This window comes from Poecilia latipinna, unplaced genomic scaffold, assembly GCF_001443285.1.
Source record: "Poecilia latipinna isolate Pla-1442-1.1 unplaced genomic scaffold, P_latipinna-1.0 Scaffold1526, whole genome shotgun sequence".
Taxonomy (NCBI): Eukaryota; Metazoa; Chordata; class Actinopteri; order Cyprinodontiformes; family Poeciliidae; genus Poecilia; species Poecilia latipinna.
In genome coordinates, this window is record NW_015114142.1 from 131,473 (window position 1) to 149,948 (window position 18,476).

The following is an 18,476-nucleotide window of genomic DNA, read 5'->3' on the forward strand; positions in this document are numbered from 1 at the left end:
CTTTGTCATTCTTGAAAGAAAAGGAGAGAAAGGAGAAAAGAAGGAAAAAGTTTTAATTCAACATAATTTTTCAATTTCAACTCCTGCAGTTTAAAAGCAAAACAGCTCTGCTTCCGCTCAGGGACTGCAGAGATCTCATGTAATATTAACATCACATTACCCATGAAGGTTTTATTACCATCTCGCAGTAATCCCTTTTCTGCTCGAGGTACACACAAAGAAAAACTGATTAATATTTGAGACGTATTTTAGGTTTTTTTGTTTTTTTTCTTGTTAATGCTTTTCAGAAATATTGCTACCTTACAAAGTTTTTCATACTTTATCATGTAGAAAGAAAAAAAAAATCTGCTATTTTTTTTTTTTTTGGGATTACATTTGACAGACCAAGACAACATAGTGAATTATTTAGAATAGTACAAAAATTTCCAAATAATTTCTACTGTTTTATGCAGACAAAAATCTGGAAAGTGTGGCATGCATTTGCATTCAGTCAACATTGCGTAGGACCAACTGTCACTGTAATTACAGCTGCAAGTCTGCATGTATGTCTCTGTTGTCTTTGCACATATAAAGTGTGCATATTTTTTTAGATATATTTCTCAACAAAATAGCTCCATCTCAGACTGAATGGAAAATATCTGAGCAGGAAAATCACATCTTACTTATTCTGAGTTGTACATAGGGATGGACTTTGACTAGCAGATGAATATGCATTAATCTAAGCAATTGCATTGTACATCTTGTGTATTTAGGGTTGTTGACCTGACAGATGGTGAACCCTCACCCTAGACTCAAGTCTTTTGTGGCCTCTAACATAATTTATAGATGAATTGCTCCATCTCAAGTCTCTCCGAGCAACTTTCCTTTCCCCTTTAAAGAATACCTGCAGCATTATGCTGCCACCACGACCAGATTACACAGTGTAGATGATGATTTAAAGATGATATAAAGTACAGGTTAATTTCCTACACATTATTTTGCATGCAGGACCAGAAAGCTCTGTTTTGGTCTTCTATTTTACTCCTAGATAACAAACTGCAAACAGGAGGTCTTATGGCTTTCTCTCAACAATGACTTTCCTGAGCTCTGCAGTGACTGTTGGTTGCTATTTTGATCAATACTCTCTTTGTCTGTCTTGTGGTCAGTCATGTCTCAGTAGGTTTGCAGTTGAGGCATAGTTTTCACATTTTCAAAACATTGATAAAACCATGTTCTAATAGAAATGTAAAGCATGGGATGTCACTTTATAATCTAAATCTGCTTTAAAAATCTCCACACTGTGTTCATGAGTCCTGTGATGCTTTTTCTAATGTTCTGTAAATGTTCATCCTTTACAGTACACACATTTTCATCAATATAACGAACCCTATTTAACAAATCAAGTTTCTGAAATACAATATTTTGCACTAGTTTTTATTTGGGGGTATCAAGTTATAGAGGGCTGAACATGAACACCTATCAGTCTTTCAAGATTTTCATTTTTATTAGCAACATTTTTGAAAACCGTGAGACCAAATTCATTTAACTTCCCAGGTATATGGTACTTCTTGGGCTATCACATAAACTTGACATTTTTGTCCACCCATCCATCCATCGTCTTACACCCTTACCGCATCGGGGCCATGAGGGGTGCTGGTGTCCATCTCTAGCTGTCAATGGGCGAGAGGTGCATTTTTGTTCATAACATTAAATATAGGGAAATAATTAAATGCATACGTTTGCAGGAATGAACTATTTCACTGGATGCAATATTTTCTGAGTTTGTTCACTTTGGTTTCATTGACACAGAAAGGACAAGAACGGTATAAACGTCCTATAACTATCAAAACCAGATTTAATGAATGCAGCATTTCATGAAGAGACATTTATTACATCAGTAGAATACATCATGCCAAAAATCAGCAACAGCAGCACTTAATTTCCTCACTCCCACTGTTCATCTGACAGGCCCCATATATTTCCTCCTCATAACGATAATCTTATCACACGCGCATCCACCACTCTGCTGTTCAGCTTGTCTCATTCATTTTGAGACTGAAAAATCTCCCAAGGACGCTTCCAGCGGCTTCTCATCTTCCTTCCAAACGTGGATGAAGCTTGCACAGAGTTGCAGTCATCTGACAGGGCAATGTTTGTGCAAAGCGAAAATGATCATTGTCCATTGTTAGATAAGCTGGCATGTGGAGACTGGGATCCATGGGGAAATCTTGTTGAGTTCCTGTTTATAACATGTACACTGCTTGGAGTATTAACAGAAGCAGGAGGGCATTTTTTCAAATCGCTCCTATTGTGTACTACAGCATAAGCAAGAAACAGCTTAAAGGTGACAACATTAGACTAGTTCATCATCGCTATAGTAGAACAAGAACACTACACCAGTATTCACATGCACTACTACACAGTGGTATAGTTGATTAACATAGACCATAGTATTTTATTTTTCACAGTTACATTCAGGGTTTGTGTTTGTGCACTGTTCAGTGATGGTTTTAGTCAATTTGATTATGCTACATGCAGTGAATGTACTGTGTTACACTGCAATGTCTGCATAAAATATGGATGTGTTAAAAGTACATTACAGTATACTGGCATATTGCCCAATGCATTTGATATTTAATGCATGTGATAACTAATAAAATGCTTAACATCTTCTACATGTGATAAAATTTATTTTTATTTTTACCTAAGTGGTCCAGAAACAAGTTAGAAAAAAGAAATACCTGCTTATAATATATCACAATGTACAGAAATGTTTAACATTAAATATGCACGGGTGCAGAAACAAAGCAGACTGACAGAATAATTAAATAAACATGGAAGAACTCTGCTCAGCATTTTGGAAAGTGAGACAATGCGGCTTTCAAAATGCTAAAATTGGAACGGTTCAGATGAAAAATAATAAAATCTCTTTGTCTAGGAAGCTTATCTAGGGCACGGACACACAAACACACATACGAGTACAAAACTTTCCTGTTTACAAATGTTCTGCAAACTATTTTTTTTATAAGTAGATTTCTACTTTGGGCAAGTAACACAAACTAGATAATTGAAATTCATTCCCTTTCTTCTGATAAGATTATTATAGAATACAGTATTTACACATGCTGACAGGAGTTGCATTGGAGAACCAATGATAACCAATGATTTTCAGTTGCAGTTTTCAGGCATTTAACACTGACTAATTCAAAACTTATTGTTTATTGAACTGCTTGCTAAATCACCTTGGAAAAGTATTTATACTCACTGAACCTTTCCACATCGCTATGTGACGCTACAAGTGTCAACATTCACCACATTACCACTTTTTGTAAGTAGAGCAGAATGAAAAAGTACAAGGAAGAAGATACATGATTTTAATTTTGTTTAAAAATGTAAACCTAAAAAGTTTATCCTGCGTTAAATTTGATAGTATGATTTTATCTCATGTGAATACAATAGTTCTGTAAATGCCTCAGAGGTTTACTCAGAGGTAGATAACATTAGAGCACAGACATGAAGATCAAAAAATATATCAGACAAGTCAGGAATAAAGTTATGTAAATGATTAAGGCAAAGTTAGAGTATGCAACATTTTATACATTATCCAAAAGATTTAGAGATTATGGCACCAACTGCATAGCTAAAAAGACATGGCCGTTTGCACAAATGAATAGGTCAGGGAAGAAGAGGGTGAATTAGTAAAGCAGCAAAGAGGCCAATGATATGTTTGAAGGAGCTGCAGAGATAAGCAGCTCATGGGAGAATATGTCAACAGGACAACTGGACATTTTTAGATACATAACACACAGCATCTGGCATTAATAGGATGAATAGGGAAAAAATGTTGTAGGAGACCTTCAACATTTCTTCCCCATGGGAGCAAAATGCAGTAGATATATCTTTCCTTGAACAAAACCTATTAGAACATGTATCTTTTTTCTTACACTTCACATTATGCAGTACTATTTATTCATTAGAAGAATGCCTACTAAAATAAATAGATGTTTTGATTACGTGATGACTAAATGTGAAAAACTTTAAGGAGTATAAATACTTTTGTAATGCACTTTAATTCTCATTGCATTTTTTGAACTGTGTAACTTGTTGATGTAATGAACTTGCAAGTTCACTCATACTCATAAACAACTTCGCCCGGTCTCATTGTTGCGTGAGGTAAAATACAGTATATAGTTTTAGTTATTTTAGGCATTTTGCAAACTTAGAAACATCACCTAACTACATTACGATGACCACATCTCATTGCCAGTCACGTCTACAGGATGGGCACATTTGTCCATCGTTTTGTGCGGAGTGGCCCTACCGCTCTGCATTGTTCATGTCACAGAGGCCAGCAGAGATGATATGCTCCAATGGTCTTCGATGATACAACAGCATCCTTTTTTTTTTCTTTTTTTTTTTCCCCGTGGGCTGTAAACAAAACTGCCCACGCTTAGATCACACTAGTTTGCAGATAAGAGCAGCATTTATTTATTTATTTATTTTCTGTTCAGTGTGTGTAGGATATGTATGTTTCAAAAAACAAATAGTTTCAGGTATACAGAATGTGATCCGGGAGTGATCTGAAGCGTCGTGGTCAAAGTCAAACCGTTACGGGTCAGACACTGCGAGGGGCTCGCTCCAGTTCGTGGGTCCTGCGGTTGCGACCCTTCTGTCGTTCTTGAAGGTGCTTCCACTTGGATGCCAGGCCTTGAGCATGCATGTTGTTGTGAGAGCTCGGTGCAGCCTGCTGCTGCTGCTGCTGATGGTGTGTTTGCACTTTTTGGACATGGTGAGCTTTCTGTCGCTTGTGCTTTCTCTCTCTTTTCCAAACTTGATCACAGAAGTCGTCGACACTATTGAGAGTTGGGTGATTGACTAAAGACAGAAAGTCCCTGTACCAAAGCTTTTGACTGGGAGTTTCTCTGGACAAGGAAAAGTCCTGAGCTGGGACAATGGTAGCTGTATCTTCATCGCGATGCAAAAGATCCTCCAGCCGCTCTGCGTCAATCACTTCAAGGTGAACCTTTAAAACTATCTGCATGAAGCCATGTTCCACTGCCTGGCACAGATAGACGCCTGAATCCTTCTTGTCAAGAGTGCGGATCAGAAGACCTTGTTCTGTTCGAACGAAACGCTCCTCTGACTTGATCTGAGCAGTGAGAAAATTGGAAGCGATAAGAGACGGAGCGAATGAGAAACTTCGGAACATTAAAATGAGCTATTAACATTTACTGTAGCACAAGAATCTAATCGGCCATGCTGCTCATTGTTCTCTTTTTAATTTCATAAACTGGATTTTATTTGAGTCAGCAGCGGTATTAAGCAATGATAAGATGTGTTTCCTAATAATTTATTCAAACGTCTTCATATTATGGAATTATTTATCACTATTTATCTGCTCTGCAAGCTAAGTGTCTCTGAGAAAATTAAAACAAGACAGAATGTTTAAGGATAAGATGAGCAAAGGATGCTTACTTCCTGTTTGTGGTCATCAGCGGAGCGCTGATACTGCCAGTATGTAGTGGCTCTCTGGGACTTGGGCACACATTCGAGGAAAGTGCTGCTATTTTCCACACCATAGACGGTTCTATCGAGGATGGTTGCCTGTCCGCTGAGTTCATCTGGTAAAAAAAAAAAAAAAAAGATTTTAACTAGATTTAGTGATTGTTTTGGGGATTTTCTCGTAGGTTTCTCTGAATATGTTAATTGGTAAAAGTGAGTCAACAACAAAAGCAACACACTCTGCGTTTTCTGACAAGAATATATAATTTAATCAAGTGTTACCATGTTAATGACAACATAAATTAATAACACAAATAATTTAAATCTGATTACATTTTTCTGACTGTTTATCAAGATATTTATTGAAAGTACAAAGAAATAAAAACTGATATGCAGCAAGTTAAGTTGCTACAAAACTGCTTACTGGTATGAAATGAATGCATGATGAGGCAAAATGTGGGCATCTATTTGCTTAGGGATGAATTGAACTGAAATTATTTTATTTCAGCAGATAATTGATTTTGTTCAGAAAAAATGTGTCTGTCAGTGCAAAACGTTTGAAATATTTTCACGAGTTAATTTTGCAGTAATTTTACATTAAGAGATACATTTACAGTTGTTTTCTCTGCAATGTGTTTAGTTTTATATTTTGGCCAAAATGTGCAGTCAACAGTGTTGCAGAAAACAGTTAATTGCTTGTGTACTGTTAGGGTTTAATGATCTTCTTCCTAAGTAAGAGAAGAAAAAAATATGTAATTGAGGCAATGATAATATTAAAGCAGAAAATGAATCTTGACTTTGAATCATGAAACATGTCAGCATACTAGAGGCCTCGCTAACAGCGGGGAGGCCTGAGGGAATCTTGACTATGCTAATTACTAGTCTCACATGAACCAGTGTTGATTTTCACATCACCAGAATATGAAAAATATGGATAAAACACCAAACTGAGATTCCAGTTTTGGTTTCGTCAAGGAATAAAATCTCTGCTCGTTAGAATTGCCAATGAATATCACAGTTAAATGTTTTCTTCTTTAAGGACCTTGTTGCTGCAGATCTGAGCACTGGGTGAGTGGGTCTCCGTTCCTGATATCTTGCCTTCTTGTTCTCCTGGAGAAACACAAGCATAAACAACTTTCATGAGTCAGCAGAAACTCATGAAAGTTTCTGGTCACATGTGTGTGTGTAGGCATGTTTTTGAATGAGTTTTGGGTGTGCAGCGAAACTGCAGGCCAACATTAACGGATAAACAGCAGGCAACCCATGGCTTAGCTGAAATACTTTAATTACGGGGTGTGAATGATGGAATTTAACATAAATCAATCACTCCAAGCTGTCATCTTTCTGGAGTACAGATGCTAAGGAAGATCTGGATTATTATCAGACACCACCTCCAGGATATTTTCTGTACACAAATATTTGAAGCAGCTATGGAAACGCGGGAAGCAAACTGGCGAGATCCGCCCATCTTCTTTATATTGTTCTAAACCTGAGATTGTGTGATGATGTCTGAGCTGCCATGTTGACCACAATGCCATTAAATTTCAAATGCTGGAGTCTAACTAACTGTGGGAAAATAAGTAAGGAAAACAAATCAAATAAAGGTTTACTTTCACTATGTTAACGTTCTTGTTGATTTCAGAATGACAGAACATAAAGGTCCACAGTTTTCTTTGCCAAACATAACAAAGACACTCTTCCTGAGAAGCAATAGTTAAAGAAATAATTACATTTGCATCAATGACAGCATTACATCAGAACTGTGCAAAATCCCATGAACTTATTCCTGGAGCTAGATTGACTAATAAGTATTATCAGCTTTTAAGTATCATATGGTCATATAAAATGTATCCTAACTGAACAACCATCTTTGAAATTTTGACTGGCTTCACTGCAGAACATGTTCATGAGATGGTAAGACATAAATAAAAGTTTGTTTGTGCTACCTCTTTGCCATTGGAAAATATCTGGAGCATTCTGCGCCATCCCATGCACAGTAAGGGTCCCTCGCCAAGCAGCATTCAGCACAGGCCTTTCCATAAACCTCACAACGGTGTAGAGGCATCTGAGACACACCGATGTCTGATCCAAGATAGAGTTGTTGCTATAAAGAGAAGGAATCAGATGGTCAATCTTACATTACTCATGATTTGGTAAACAAAGTTCAGCGGGGTATTTTTAGATCAGGGGGAGTGTTGTACATTTTTAATTGTAAAATATTTCCTACCTATTGTAATATATATATATATATATATATATATATATATATATATATATATATATATATATATATATATATATATTACTGTGCAAATAAAGCCAAGTTCATGTCAGCAGTATAGTTTTTCAAGTAACAAAATCCTTGACTCAGGTCTGAAAAATGTTGGTCGACTATTTAGGGAGAATTGTTCAGCCCCCCCTCCTACCTGTCAATTAGTTGGCTTGTTTTCATCTCCCTGTCATTTCAGCTTACAAGCTAACTGTCACTGGAAAGCCAGCAATTTAGGTTTATTTATGTGATGAGATGGGAGCTTATCTTAAAGTCTTTAAATAGTGGAAACAAAGATATCTTTGTTCCGTCTCTTTGCCCTGAAGGCGTATTACCCCAAAAAAAAAAAAAAAAAAAAAAAAAAAAAAAAAACTTTACGGGCAGGTTTTCTCAAAACAACCGTCATGCATAAACAGTCGTCAAAGGCCATTATCACACAGGCCGTTCACGTTATTCTTTGTGAAAACCAAACTGCCCATGCTTATGCTTAGATCATATATATAAATATGATGAATAAAAATCTGTACCTGTTTCGTTGAAAGTTCCATGGCTGTAATTGCAACTGGTTCCTAAAAAATGAAAGAAGGGGAAGCAATAACTATACAGAGAGTGTTGATTCTAATGTTTCCAAAGAAGTATTACCGGGTGACACGGAGAACAACTTACTCTGAATACAGTCATTTCTTCCAATAACACTTCTTCCAGGTCATGCCATGAATTTCTTGGGATGGCTACAACTTTCAGAACTGTTCCCATGTCTGAGAAGGCACAGAAAAAGCTCACACTTTTGTGACTGTTATTCATTAACTTTGCAGAGTTGTCTTAATTTTTTTTTTTTTTTTTTTTTTTACCTGTGCCGATGAACATAACATCATACAGGCCATCTTCAGCTTCCACCTTATCCACTACCATTTTAGTGAACTGGTAGTCTACATCTGTTTTGACTATTATTGGTTTATTATTAATTGGATAGACAGGATTAAACATGGCTGGGTGACTTCTAGCAAAAGTGACCACTTCGTCAGGAAGGTCCTTGGTTGTGTCAAATCCACCAAATGTTTTGCTAGGGCACTGCATTGAAGGAAAAAAACAAAACATAATATTAACTATTAAAGAAAGACAAATCAAAGGGAGTCCTGTTGGGCTCTAAGCTCAGTAAACAGAGCTACGGACTCACCGTGCCGGGCCGGGGGTAGGGTACACGCCCCTGAAAGGGGACCCACTGATAGCTGGGTCCGTCCCTATGAGCATATGGACCCAAGAAAGCTCTTCTTATGTCTGCCATGCTGTACATACACACCGCTGAACCTTTAAAGACGTTGCTGTGCAGAAAACAATAAATGAGAATAACAAATAAAACATGTGCTCATAAACCACAATAAATATATTTATATATACATTATATATAAAGCCTTTTATCTCCTGTAAAATACTTTATCTACCTGGAAGTTGTAAATACTCCATAGATTACTGGGCTCTTAGGATCCTTGGTGCTTATGAGAAAGACGTCCTCTAAAACCAAAACAAAGGTGAAAACAGATTACAGATGTTCTGCACCAAAACAAATATTGATTAATCTTATTCATGCGATAAGAAGAAAGCACTCACGTAGTTCATCAAAATGTGTGTCTATCCCATTACTGCCCGGCACAGAGCAAATCAGTCGGGCTTTCAAGAAAGTTGTCCACTTATTTACTAGGCTCCTGTGGCCCCCAAGGTCATTCTAAAAGACACATTACATGTTATATTTAAGAGAAGTGGTTTACATGTAACACCCTTGTGTTAAATGTTTGGAACAAACTAACTTTCTTGATCTGCATAAAACATTAAGTCTAAATGTAGCGGAGAAAATGCAAAGCTCGTGTTATTTAAATTCTCCACAAAACACCAAAACAAGAACATAATGCAGCATGTGTTACCTCCAGTTAAGCCGACTGACTGGCAAGTAGAGTTGATATTATTATGCTGGTTTAGACATGCTTACTTTTGAAAGTAACTTCTATACAGACTCAGATGGAAAGAGTTGGAAAAAGTTAAGTCTTGCCAATGTAACTTTGATTTAAAAAAAAAACTGTTTAGAAACTTACTTTTAATGTCTGGTATTGTAGCCTTTGTCAAGTTATATAATATTACATTAATTGGTAACACAAGATGCAAAAGACTGTTTAAAAGCTTTGTTATTGTTTCAAGATAGGAAAACTCTGTCCTACGAGCTGTCGCAGAAAATTATGACCACCCAAGGCAAGAAGGCTACAAAAAAATTGGAATGTTTTTTGTTTTCTTAAATGCAAAATAATTAATTATAAATCCTGAAGAAAAATACAAATTAGTAAAAATATTTTTACAAAAAACTCATTATCGTTAACTGCCCACAAAATTGTGATCTATGAATGATAAATCTCCAATAAAAATTCAACTTAGTGTCAAATTCCAGTAGAAGTAAAAATGGTCCACTAAGTACGTGGTAAATCTATTCATCTTGGAGGATTTGAAGCCTAATTCTTAAATTCTGTTTTAGTGACAAAAAGCTTTCTAGGTGTTTTAGAGTTAGAAGACTAGCAAACTCTCAAACTTCAGTGAGCGGTGTTTGTTTCCTTGAAGCAGCACGCAAACATAAATTCACGTTGTGCTCCCTCATACAAACGCATTCCATGTAAGCTGATTTATAGCAGCAAATTAAAATCTGTGCAAATGTGCATGGGTTCAAATTATTACCACAACTCGCATAATGAAAGGATTGTCTTCTGCTGAGGACAGCAGATTCCAAACATTCTTGGTGATCAGGCTGTTATAAAGGAAGGCTGATCTGCAATAAACAGGGGTTTAAGGCTGGACTTCAGATCTGAAATATACTGATTTTGAAGGATGTGGACCTTGAAATCTGACACTTGAGCTCAGATGTAGCAGAGTCAGAACTGGGGCGGCATTGCTGCCATCACAGCCTATCACGTTCCGGTGACATTTTGACTCTCTCTCAGGTTTCAGTCCCTCTCTTTAGAGGCGATTGCACAACATACAACACAACCTAAGCTTTTTATGCTGAAAATAATTACAGATCCTGAAAGATATCAGCATGGAAAGCAACTCATTTAACAGTCAAGGGTTTTTTTTTGTTTTTTTTTTTTTGCTTGTTTTTTTTTTAGACCCCAAAGCTGTTTCTCAAACTGCTTGAGATTGTGTTTGTGCCTTTGTTGAAAGTGATATTTTTGATTTACTTTTCCTGTCTGATGACCTGCCTTCATGTATACATGCCTATGTGTATACTTACTTTGCAGAGCTGTCCAATGCGAGCATAAGTGGCTTTTCCAGCATGTTCTCCATCCATAGCATTCTCTCTGAAGAACAGGTAGATTTTGTCATCCTCTGGATTGTCATTTTCTGGGATCAGATGGACACCTACAAATCTAGGATCTAGAAGGGACAAGTTAGTGTCAAAGATTTATTCACTTAATATTTTATAAAAAAAAAAAGTCCATACATAGGCCCCTGGATACAGGAGCTAAAGGAACAGACGTTCTCTCAGTTTTGAAAGTGGGGATGCACACTTGTGTTTATTTCTGCAAAGCCTAATCACGCTCTAAAGTATTTATAAATGTATATAGTTTCTCTCAGTTCTTATTATTCTTTTCAATTAGCAAAAAATAGATATTTTAAATATGATTTATATTTATATATGATTTAGCCCCACCTTTCCTCACCTGAGAGTTCACTTCTGCTAACTCATTCAGATGAAGTCACTTCAACTGAACATGATCTCTGTGTAGGACAGGTAATAGTCATGGACAGAAACAGTTAAATAATTAGAATATTAGTGATCTTTTAAAATGTTCTAACATTGGTTTTGGGTTAGTCTTTTTCCCTAATCAAGCAAAGTAGAACCATTTTCGGCAGTGAAGGTTAGGTCTGCAGATGGCGCAAACCGGCGACGAATTTGCAAGAGCGCTGCCTACCAGTGACATGCTAACTTCATCACTTGTAAAAGCATAATCTCAGAGACTATTTTTGATCTAATCCCATCTGTGAAATATTTTAAAAGTTTATTAATCACTTATTAAAACTGCTTAGGCGGATGATAATGTGATGAAGCGCTGTGTCACTACTTGCATCCAGCTCACATTTGCCAGGACTGATGTTGTGTATTTTTCGAAACTTACGTCCTCATTTAACAACATAATCATGTACCCATGCACATACTTATGAAGTATCAGACAGGAAGGGTGGAAAAGATGAAGCAGAAAACAAATATCATAAAAAGCCAGACAAAGAAAATACTAGAGCATATATCCTCCACTGCTCAGACTAACCTAGGGACTTAGATTTATAATAACAACTACAGAACTCAGACATGTGCCTCTGGCCTGCATGGTGTCTGGAATAATAAAAAGAAATTGTATTAAAACTGAAACGTGGAGAGGCTGAAACAATACATATTATTCTTCATGCTTTGCGTATGAAAGGCAGTATTTTGACTCACATGGAGACAGGCTGGTGCTCCTCAGCTAGAACGAGTGTGGAAAACTAATGTAATACTCACCGGCTTTCAAAACTCTACGCTTGCCTGTTAAAATTCCAGGCTTTTGTGAAGTAAAAAAATTACCATGATAAGTCAATTTAGAAAATAATTTTCATATTCTTTCATATATCACGTATAATTTAGCTGTAAAGCAACTCAATCTATAAGGTTAGGGAGCATCTTACATAATGAGAATCTGCCATCCGGATATTGTTTAGTTCTTTTGGTCTGTTCAGGAGTATGGTGGCACAATATAGCTAACCAAAATATCAGCATGTGTCATATTAATTCAAAAGTATTGTTAGGAGTGGTGTAATTGTTAATTCATTCAAGGTATCATAAAGTTATTTTTTCCATATCAAAAATAAATTGAGCCTGTTGGACTGGAGTCTCAGTCCATTAGATGCGCACATTACAGTCCAAGATTCCCAAGCTCACGGTGAATGTTGGAAGCACAGGCACAAAATATGAGGATTTAGGATAAGGTAGATTTATTCCAATTTTGGTTTTTAAAAGAAAGTTTAGATGGTAATATAGAAATACAAATTAAAAATGTGAGTAGTTTTGTTTGCTGTTTATATTGTAACTATGTATCTCCATGAATTCAGACAAAAGTTCACCTTCAAAGAAAATTATACCAAAGGTTTAAAGACAAGGCCATGAAGCGGATTCCTCATCGTTAACATAGATGATATGGTGATGTGTAGCATGATATGGAAGTATGAATTGGTGAACAGACAAATTAACCCTCAAAATGCTGCAGTTATTATTTATTAACACTGAAGCTAAGAGACAAATCAAGGCACAGGGTCCTCCAAACCTACCATTTAGCCACCTGGAGTCGTGTTGCTCTGTTCTGATAGGATGATGCTTGCCAAGAGTGCGAAAGATGGCAAAGTCCCGCCCCATGAAGTCGGCTGATGTTCCAGCATACAGCTCCCCATCTGAGAGGGAGAGGATTGATTAGTGTTAACACAGTAACATGAGACGAGGCCGCCTGCTTTTCCCCGTGGGTTCTGTTCAGAAATCCGAGGAATTGAGCGGGGGCTTAGCAGCAAAGGTAGATTTCACGTCCACGGTGAACAAAGACATAACAAACATCGGGAGTGTGAAATCGACATTAAAACAGAAGGCAGGGCAGAGAAAGGAGGTGAGGACAGGATGAACGGATGGTGGGTCAGATGCTGGGGGAGAGAACAGAAGTGTGAGACAAGGGGAGTACATAATAATGCTGGTGAGAAAGGAGAGAAAAAGGGGAGAGGAGATAAGGGGTGATGGGCTGGAAAATAGCCATCTGCTTGGGTAAATGAGGTGGTATAACACAATATGATCACACATAATTGGGGGTAAAGAGAAATACCATGCTCATGCACCCCTGCTTTATTTGCCAGAAAATGGGAGGAGGGCGAATTAGAGCAAAATAGACTCGGTACCATTGACCACACATGTGCACCATTTAAATGTTGTAGATGCAGACTGAAATAAAGTTTACAGTCCTGCCAATGAGAGGTTCTAAGTGTGTAAATACAAAGCAGCGAAGGATGTTCCTGTTCTGCTATTTACATTGACGTCACACGCCGTGTTCCCACTGAAATGAAAGAGCAATGCACGGGGCTTCACAGGGATTTATTGCACACATGCACTCCGTATCTTTCCATAAACTCACCAATTAGCCTTGAAGCGGTGAGAAGCTTAGGGTCATAGGGACTCTTCCCTCTGCCATTTTCTACATGGGGCGCCAGTCTGAAAACACCATCCTGTATACACATAAAGACAGAAAATCAGTGAGGTATTACAGCATGCTATCAAACACAGACAGTGAACGTAGCTTCCTGCCCATGTAAATTCCACACACAAAACAAGAGCTCCAGTAGAAACAGAGTTTTCTCCGGTTGCTGTCAACACTTCATGACACAGTACTTTCTTGCGAAATCTTTGTGGAGGGTTTTAACATCACTTTTTCTTTTATTTACAGATTTGAGCTCAAATGTTGAGTCATATGATGTTTGACATTTGCTTTTGTCAGACATTTCCTTGCATACGCACTGAAGACATAGCTAAATGTGTTGTCTATAGTGTGCGCTCTTCAAACCTTTTGAACTTGTTACAAACATGTTACAAAAACAAGCTTCAATTAATGTAACTGGGAGTTTATGTGACACACCAGCATAAAACAGTGCATAGATATGAAAAAAGGAAAACTGCAAAATCTAAAAAAAAAGAAAGAAAAAAAACAGAATATTTTGAAGAACTCACCTTTCATGCAATTACAGTAGCAATATTTTATGAATATATAGCTACCACTTTTGTCCAAAATATAAGCCGCACCGGGCTATAAGCCGCTGGTATCTCTGCTGTTCTCGGTTTTCCATAAGCAATAAATCTGCTCTGGAACCCAGAACCATGGATTCGTTCACGCCGAGTTTACGTGCAGCGTAAACTCGCCGTACTGCCTCCTGTATTGCCAGATCGATAGCCCTCAACTTAAAAGTTGCATATGAGTTTGAAAAAATGTTCAGCCCTGCTGCTAGCATGCGCTTGTTCTAAATTAAAATGAGCACTTTCTTCTTTGGTTTCCAATTTTGACTACCAATGATTCACTTACTGCTAAAGAGCCTCTGGCGGTTGAAAAAAATCCGCAGAAAAAGCCGCATGGTTCAAAGCGTGGGAAAAAAGTAGCGGCTTATATACTACGGTACCTACCAGCAGCATAATGCCATTTAATAGAACCGAAGACAACATTTCTAACCACTGTGACTCAGTGACCTCAGCACTAATCAATTGCATTTCTACTTTATGATCCACGCAGAGTTGATGGCGTTTCTCAGGGACATTTCCTTCCCCTAATGGTCCGTAAATAGTCGCCCAATTAGTGGGAAACTCACATTTATAGGTCTGGCATTTGGAGGAGAGGAGAGTAATTTTCATTTCTCAAATTTAAATGAGCAGTATGCACAGACGTTCATGTAAACATACACTGTCTAACACCGCAGTAGTTCACCAGAGAAATGAACTGATATGTGGTGTTTAATGTTCTTTTAAGCTTTTTTTCTTATTTTATTGAACCAAACCTGTTTATATTTAGTTGTTACAACATCTCCATGTAAACATGACCAAAAAGAATCTGAAATACTGACAACTAGCTAAAACATAAAGCCTGTCTAGTCTTTTCCTGTGTGTATTTGTGTTGTGTGTGGCAGTAGATATGGACAAGAACAGAAATCTAAGCTGTACCTCTGGTTTCTTGCCCACCTCCAGATAGGAGCATACAGGGTGGAAGGCTCCTGTCCCACAAACATAGAAGTGGCTCTGGTTGAAAGGTTGCAGTACCTTGATGAAATGTGCACACTCTCTCTGATGAGGGAAAGACAGAGAGCAAACAAAATTGTTTCACAGTAATTATTGTGTTGCAGTTCTGAACATTTTAATGTGTTGGGTTTCAAATTGAACATAAATGACAGCAAGTTTAAATTTATTCATACAAAAAGTCAATTTTCCTCTTCAATTTCTCTTAAGTGATTCAAGCAACAGGACATTTGCACTTTTGTCTGCTTTTCTCATAGTTTCTTTTTTTTTCTTTTTTGTTTTGTCTGCTGTTTGGTTTACAATAGTTTAGTCTTTCAGCTATAAATATAAAGTGAATTACTGCTGGGATTTCAGAGGATGCCTCCTGAAATCTGAAGTTTTATTATGTGTTGAACTTTATCTTCAAAATCAGCTGCTGCTGTTGTACATATATTTGCATGACAATCATATTCATAACTTAATTGTGCATACAATAGTACTATAGTGTGTACCACCTTATATTCATTGGTATTTTTTCATGAAATAATTTTAATATTTCAGTTATGCTCGCATTTCAACTATGTTTCTGAATGTCAAACATCCATCAATCCTCTTTTGTTCCTCACTACATTGTAGAAATGTTTGTTTTAGACTATGATGTGATATTTGTGGATAGCCTTTCCTTTTCTCTCCCCCTCACTCTCATCTAGCTCTGTAAAAGATAACCATCCCTCAGGGTGCCTCCTTATACATTTCAAATCGTTTACAGAAAACACACAGAAGACTTCACTGGCCTTCTGCTCCGCAGCACAGGCAGGCGAACTGACCGCCAGAGGCACTTGCCCTATTCTAGTGAAAAAAATCTAAGCCACAAACAGCATCAATATGGTCTTACATCCAAGCTTTTTGCCTGAGGGCCTTTGAAAGATGAACAACAAACACGCTACTTGAAGGAAAGCAGATTCAAAACAGTAAGTGTATTTACATTGGGGTTTCTGAAAACTGAGACATTTTTACCAAGAGCCATGGGATTGTGATGTATTCTGTGATTTTTATCCAAATTGACTTTATATTTGTACTTATCTTAAATATTCACTTTTGTTCTAAACAAATAAAGTCCTGGTTTTTAAATTCTCGTTTTATTTTTACTTAATCTGAAAATCACAACCTTATCGTGAGGTTTACAATTATTAACATTATAAATTAAATCGGCAGAAATTCCAGTAACAGATAATAATCTACGGTGGCCCTTAAGTGCAAACCACTTCAAATCTCTAAACACAACTATGAATAGAAAAACACAACATATAAAAAAAAAAAAACACAACATTAACTAAGTATAATTTCAAATTAAGAAAACACAGCAACATTAACAAAACAGAGGAGGTAGGGCTCAGTGGGAAAGCTGAGGCATTGATGATTGGATGATGGAATATTTTCTGATACTTGCTCTCTCTTTGTTTAGATAGGCCCAAACTGTGAAAAAGAATGAAGCTGAGCTTCATAATATGTCCCGACTCAAAATGTTCTTGGATAGCGGTAGCTACATGTGTATCACCTGCAAAATTCATATGATCAACAAATGTGCTAATGCCAGAATAATTTCTAGTTCTAAAGCCATGTAGTGTTGTCCAATCTGCTCTCTCTTAGGTTTCCTGCTGGTACCTATGTCTTCCTTTTTGTTGTGTTTTCTTAATTTGTAGTTGTGTTTAGTTAATGTGTTTTCTTAATTTGTAGTTGTGTTTAGTTAATGTGTTTTCTTAATTTGTAGTTGTGTTTAGTTAATGCTGTTATGTATTTAAATATGTTGTGCTTTTTGTAATTTGTGGTTGTGCTTAGTGATTTATTGATGTGGTTCAAGGCCGCCGTAATCTAGTAAAAACTACAAAAACAAGCAATAAAAGGAAACCAAAGAAACAAAGAATTCTAAAGGTTTGACTTCCAGATTCTTATGGTTTAATTAAGGATCTCAGTGATGACTCTACATCTTAAGTAGGCTTATAGTAACTGTGTAAGACATTTTTTCAACAGACAAGGAGAAATGATCCAAAACAGAAAAACAATGAAAGTCTGGGTTTTGGTGAAAGTCGTAAAATAGATATTCATAGGTTCCCATGAAAAGAATCCGCATGTTAGCTGGATGCCTTTAGCTCTTACCAGGAGATTTTTCCCTGCCCACTTGCATTCATCTCTTTTAGTGGGAGAAGCAGTCCAGGGAATCTGCAACACAAACATAGTTTCTGTGAAGACAGAAAAGCATTTCCCTGCACTCAGAATCATTTTTTGTGTTGGTGATTTACAGCTTGTGTGCATGGAAGTGTGTTTATGAGAGTTGAAGGGGTCACAAAGCAGTCTGTTCTCCACTTTGCTTCAATTTACGACATGATTCACCCAGGTGTGCAGAGTGCAGCTAACATGTCTGGAACAGTGCCTGACTGCGTGAGACAGCCCTCGTCTGAAATATACATGAAGCACTTTTTCTTTCGATTCGGAGATAAGAATCCTAAGATACCTGAAGCCAGCACTCTGGTTCGAGACAAATAGTCTGGTCCGAAACGGATTTAAAGTCAGAAATAAAATGAACTGGCAAGTATGTGGGCTCCAAATCATATGCTTTACCTGTGCTTTGTCTTTGCTTATGTTGAGGAGGTTAAAAGAAAAGATGTGGTCCTTGGCTCCCACCAGGAGCCTTCCTTTCTCCTCATCCAACAAGAGAGTGTGGTAACCCGAACTGTTAGCTAGGCCTTCAAATGTCACAAGGTTGTTGGTCTCCAACATCTCTGTGGAGAGAAAAATAAGATCAGTATGCTACAATGATTAAAAAAAAAAAAAAATATATATATATATATATATATATATATATATATATATATATATATATATATATATATATATATATCTAAAAAAAAAAAAAAAAGAAAAAAAACA

General features: G+C 37.0%; 1 protein-coding gene across 2 annotated transcripts; it reads right to left on the bottom strand.

The window, feature by feature from the left end:
* Positions 1–1,816: 1,816 nt before the first annotated feature.
* Positions 1,817–18,335, bottom strand: sema3ab (sema domain, immunoglobulin domain (Ig), short basic domain, secreted, (semaphorin) 3Ab). Of its 2 annotated transcripts, XR_001428179.1 has the most exons (17): positions 18,168–18,335; positions 17,706–17,768; positions 15,498–15,617; positions 13,930–14,020; positions 13,088–13,207; positions 11,019–11,161; positions 9,359–9,473; positions 9,193–9,262; positions 8,928–9,072; positions 8,602–8,821; positions 8,417–8,508; positions 8,278–8,319; positions 7,428–7,585; positions 6,524–6,591; positions 5,455–5,600; positions 3,758–5,128; positions 1,817–3,715 (listed from the first exon to the last, which is right to left on the bottom strand). XR_001428179.1 is itself a non-coding variant. In XM_015058245.1 (16 exons), the coding sequence occupies exons 1-16, from the start codon at positions 18,324–18,326 to the stop codon at positions 4,595–4,597; spliced, it is 2,286 nt and encodes a 761-aa protein (XP_014913731.1). In that variant the 5' UTR covers positions 18,327–18,335; the 3' UTR covers positions 1,817–4,594. The 2 variants fall into 2 exon arrangements, 1 of the variants encoding a protein (XP_014913731.1); XM_015058245.1 differs by having other exon boundaries at positions 1,817–5,128.
* Positions 18,336–18,476: the final 141 nt, after the last annotated feature.

Coding starts and splice junctions, on each gene's coding strand:
- sema3ab (XM_015058245.1), bottom strand. CDS start 18,326: ATGTTGGAGACCAACAACCTTGTGACATTTGAAGGCCTAGCTAACAGT. Junction 15,618..17,705: donor GGGCAGGGAAAAATCTCCTG/GTAAGAGCTAAA, acceptor TTCCCTCATCAG/AGAGAGTGTGCACATTTCAT. Junction 5,601..6,523: donor CTCAGATCTGCAGCAACAAG/GTCCTTAAAGAA, acceptor TTTTTTTACCAG/ATGAACTCAGCGGACAGGCA.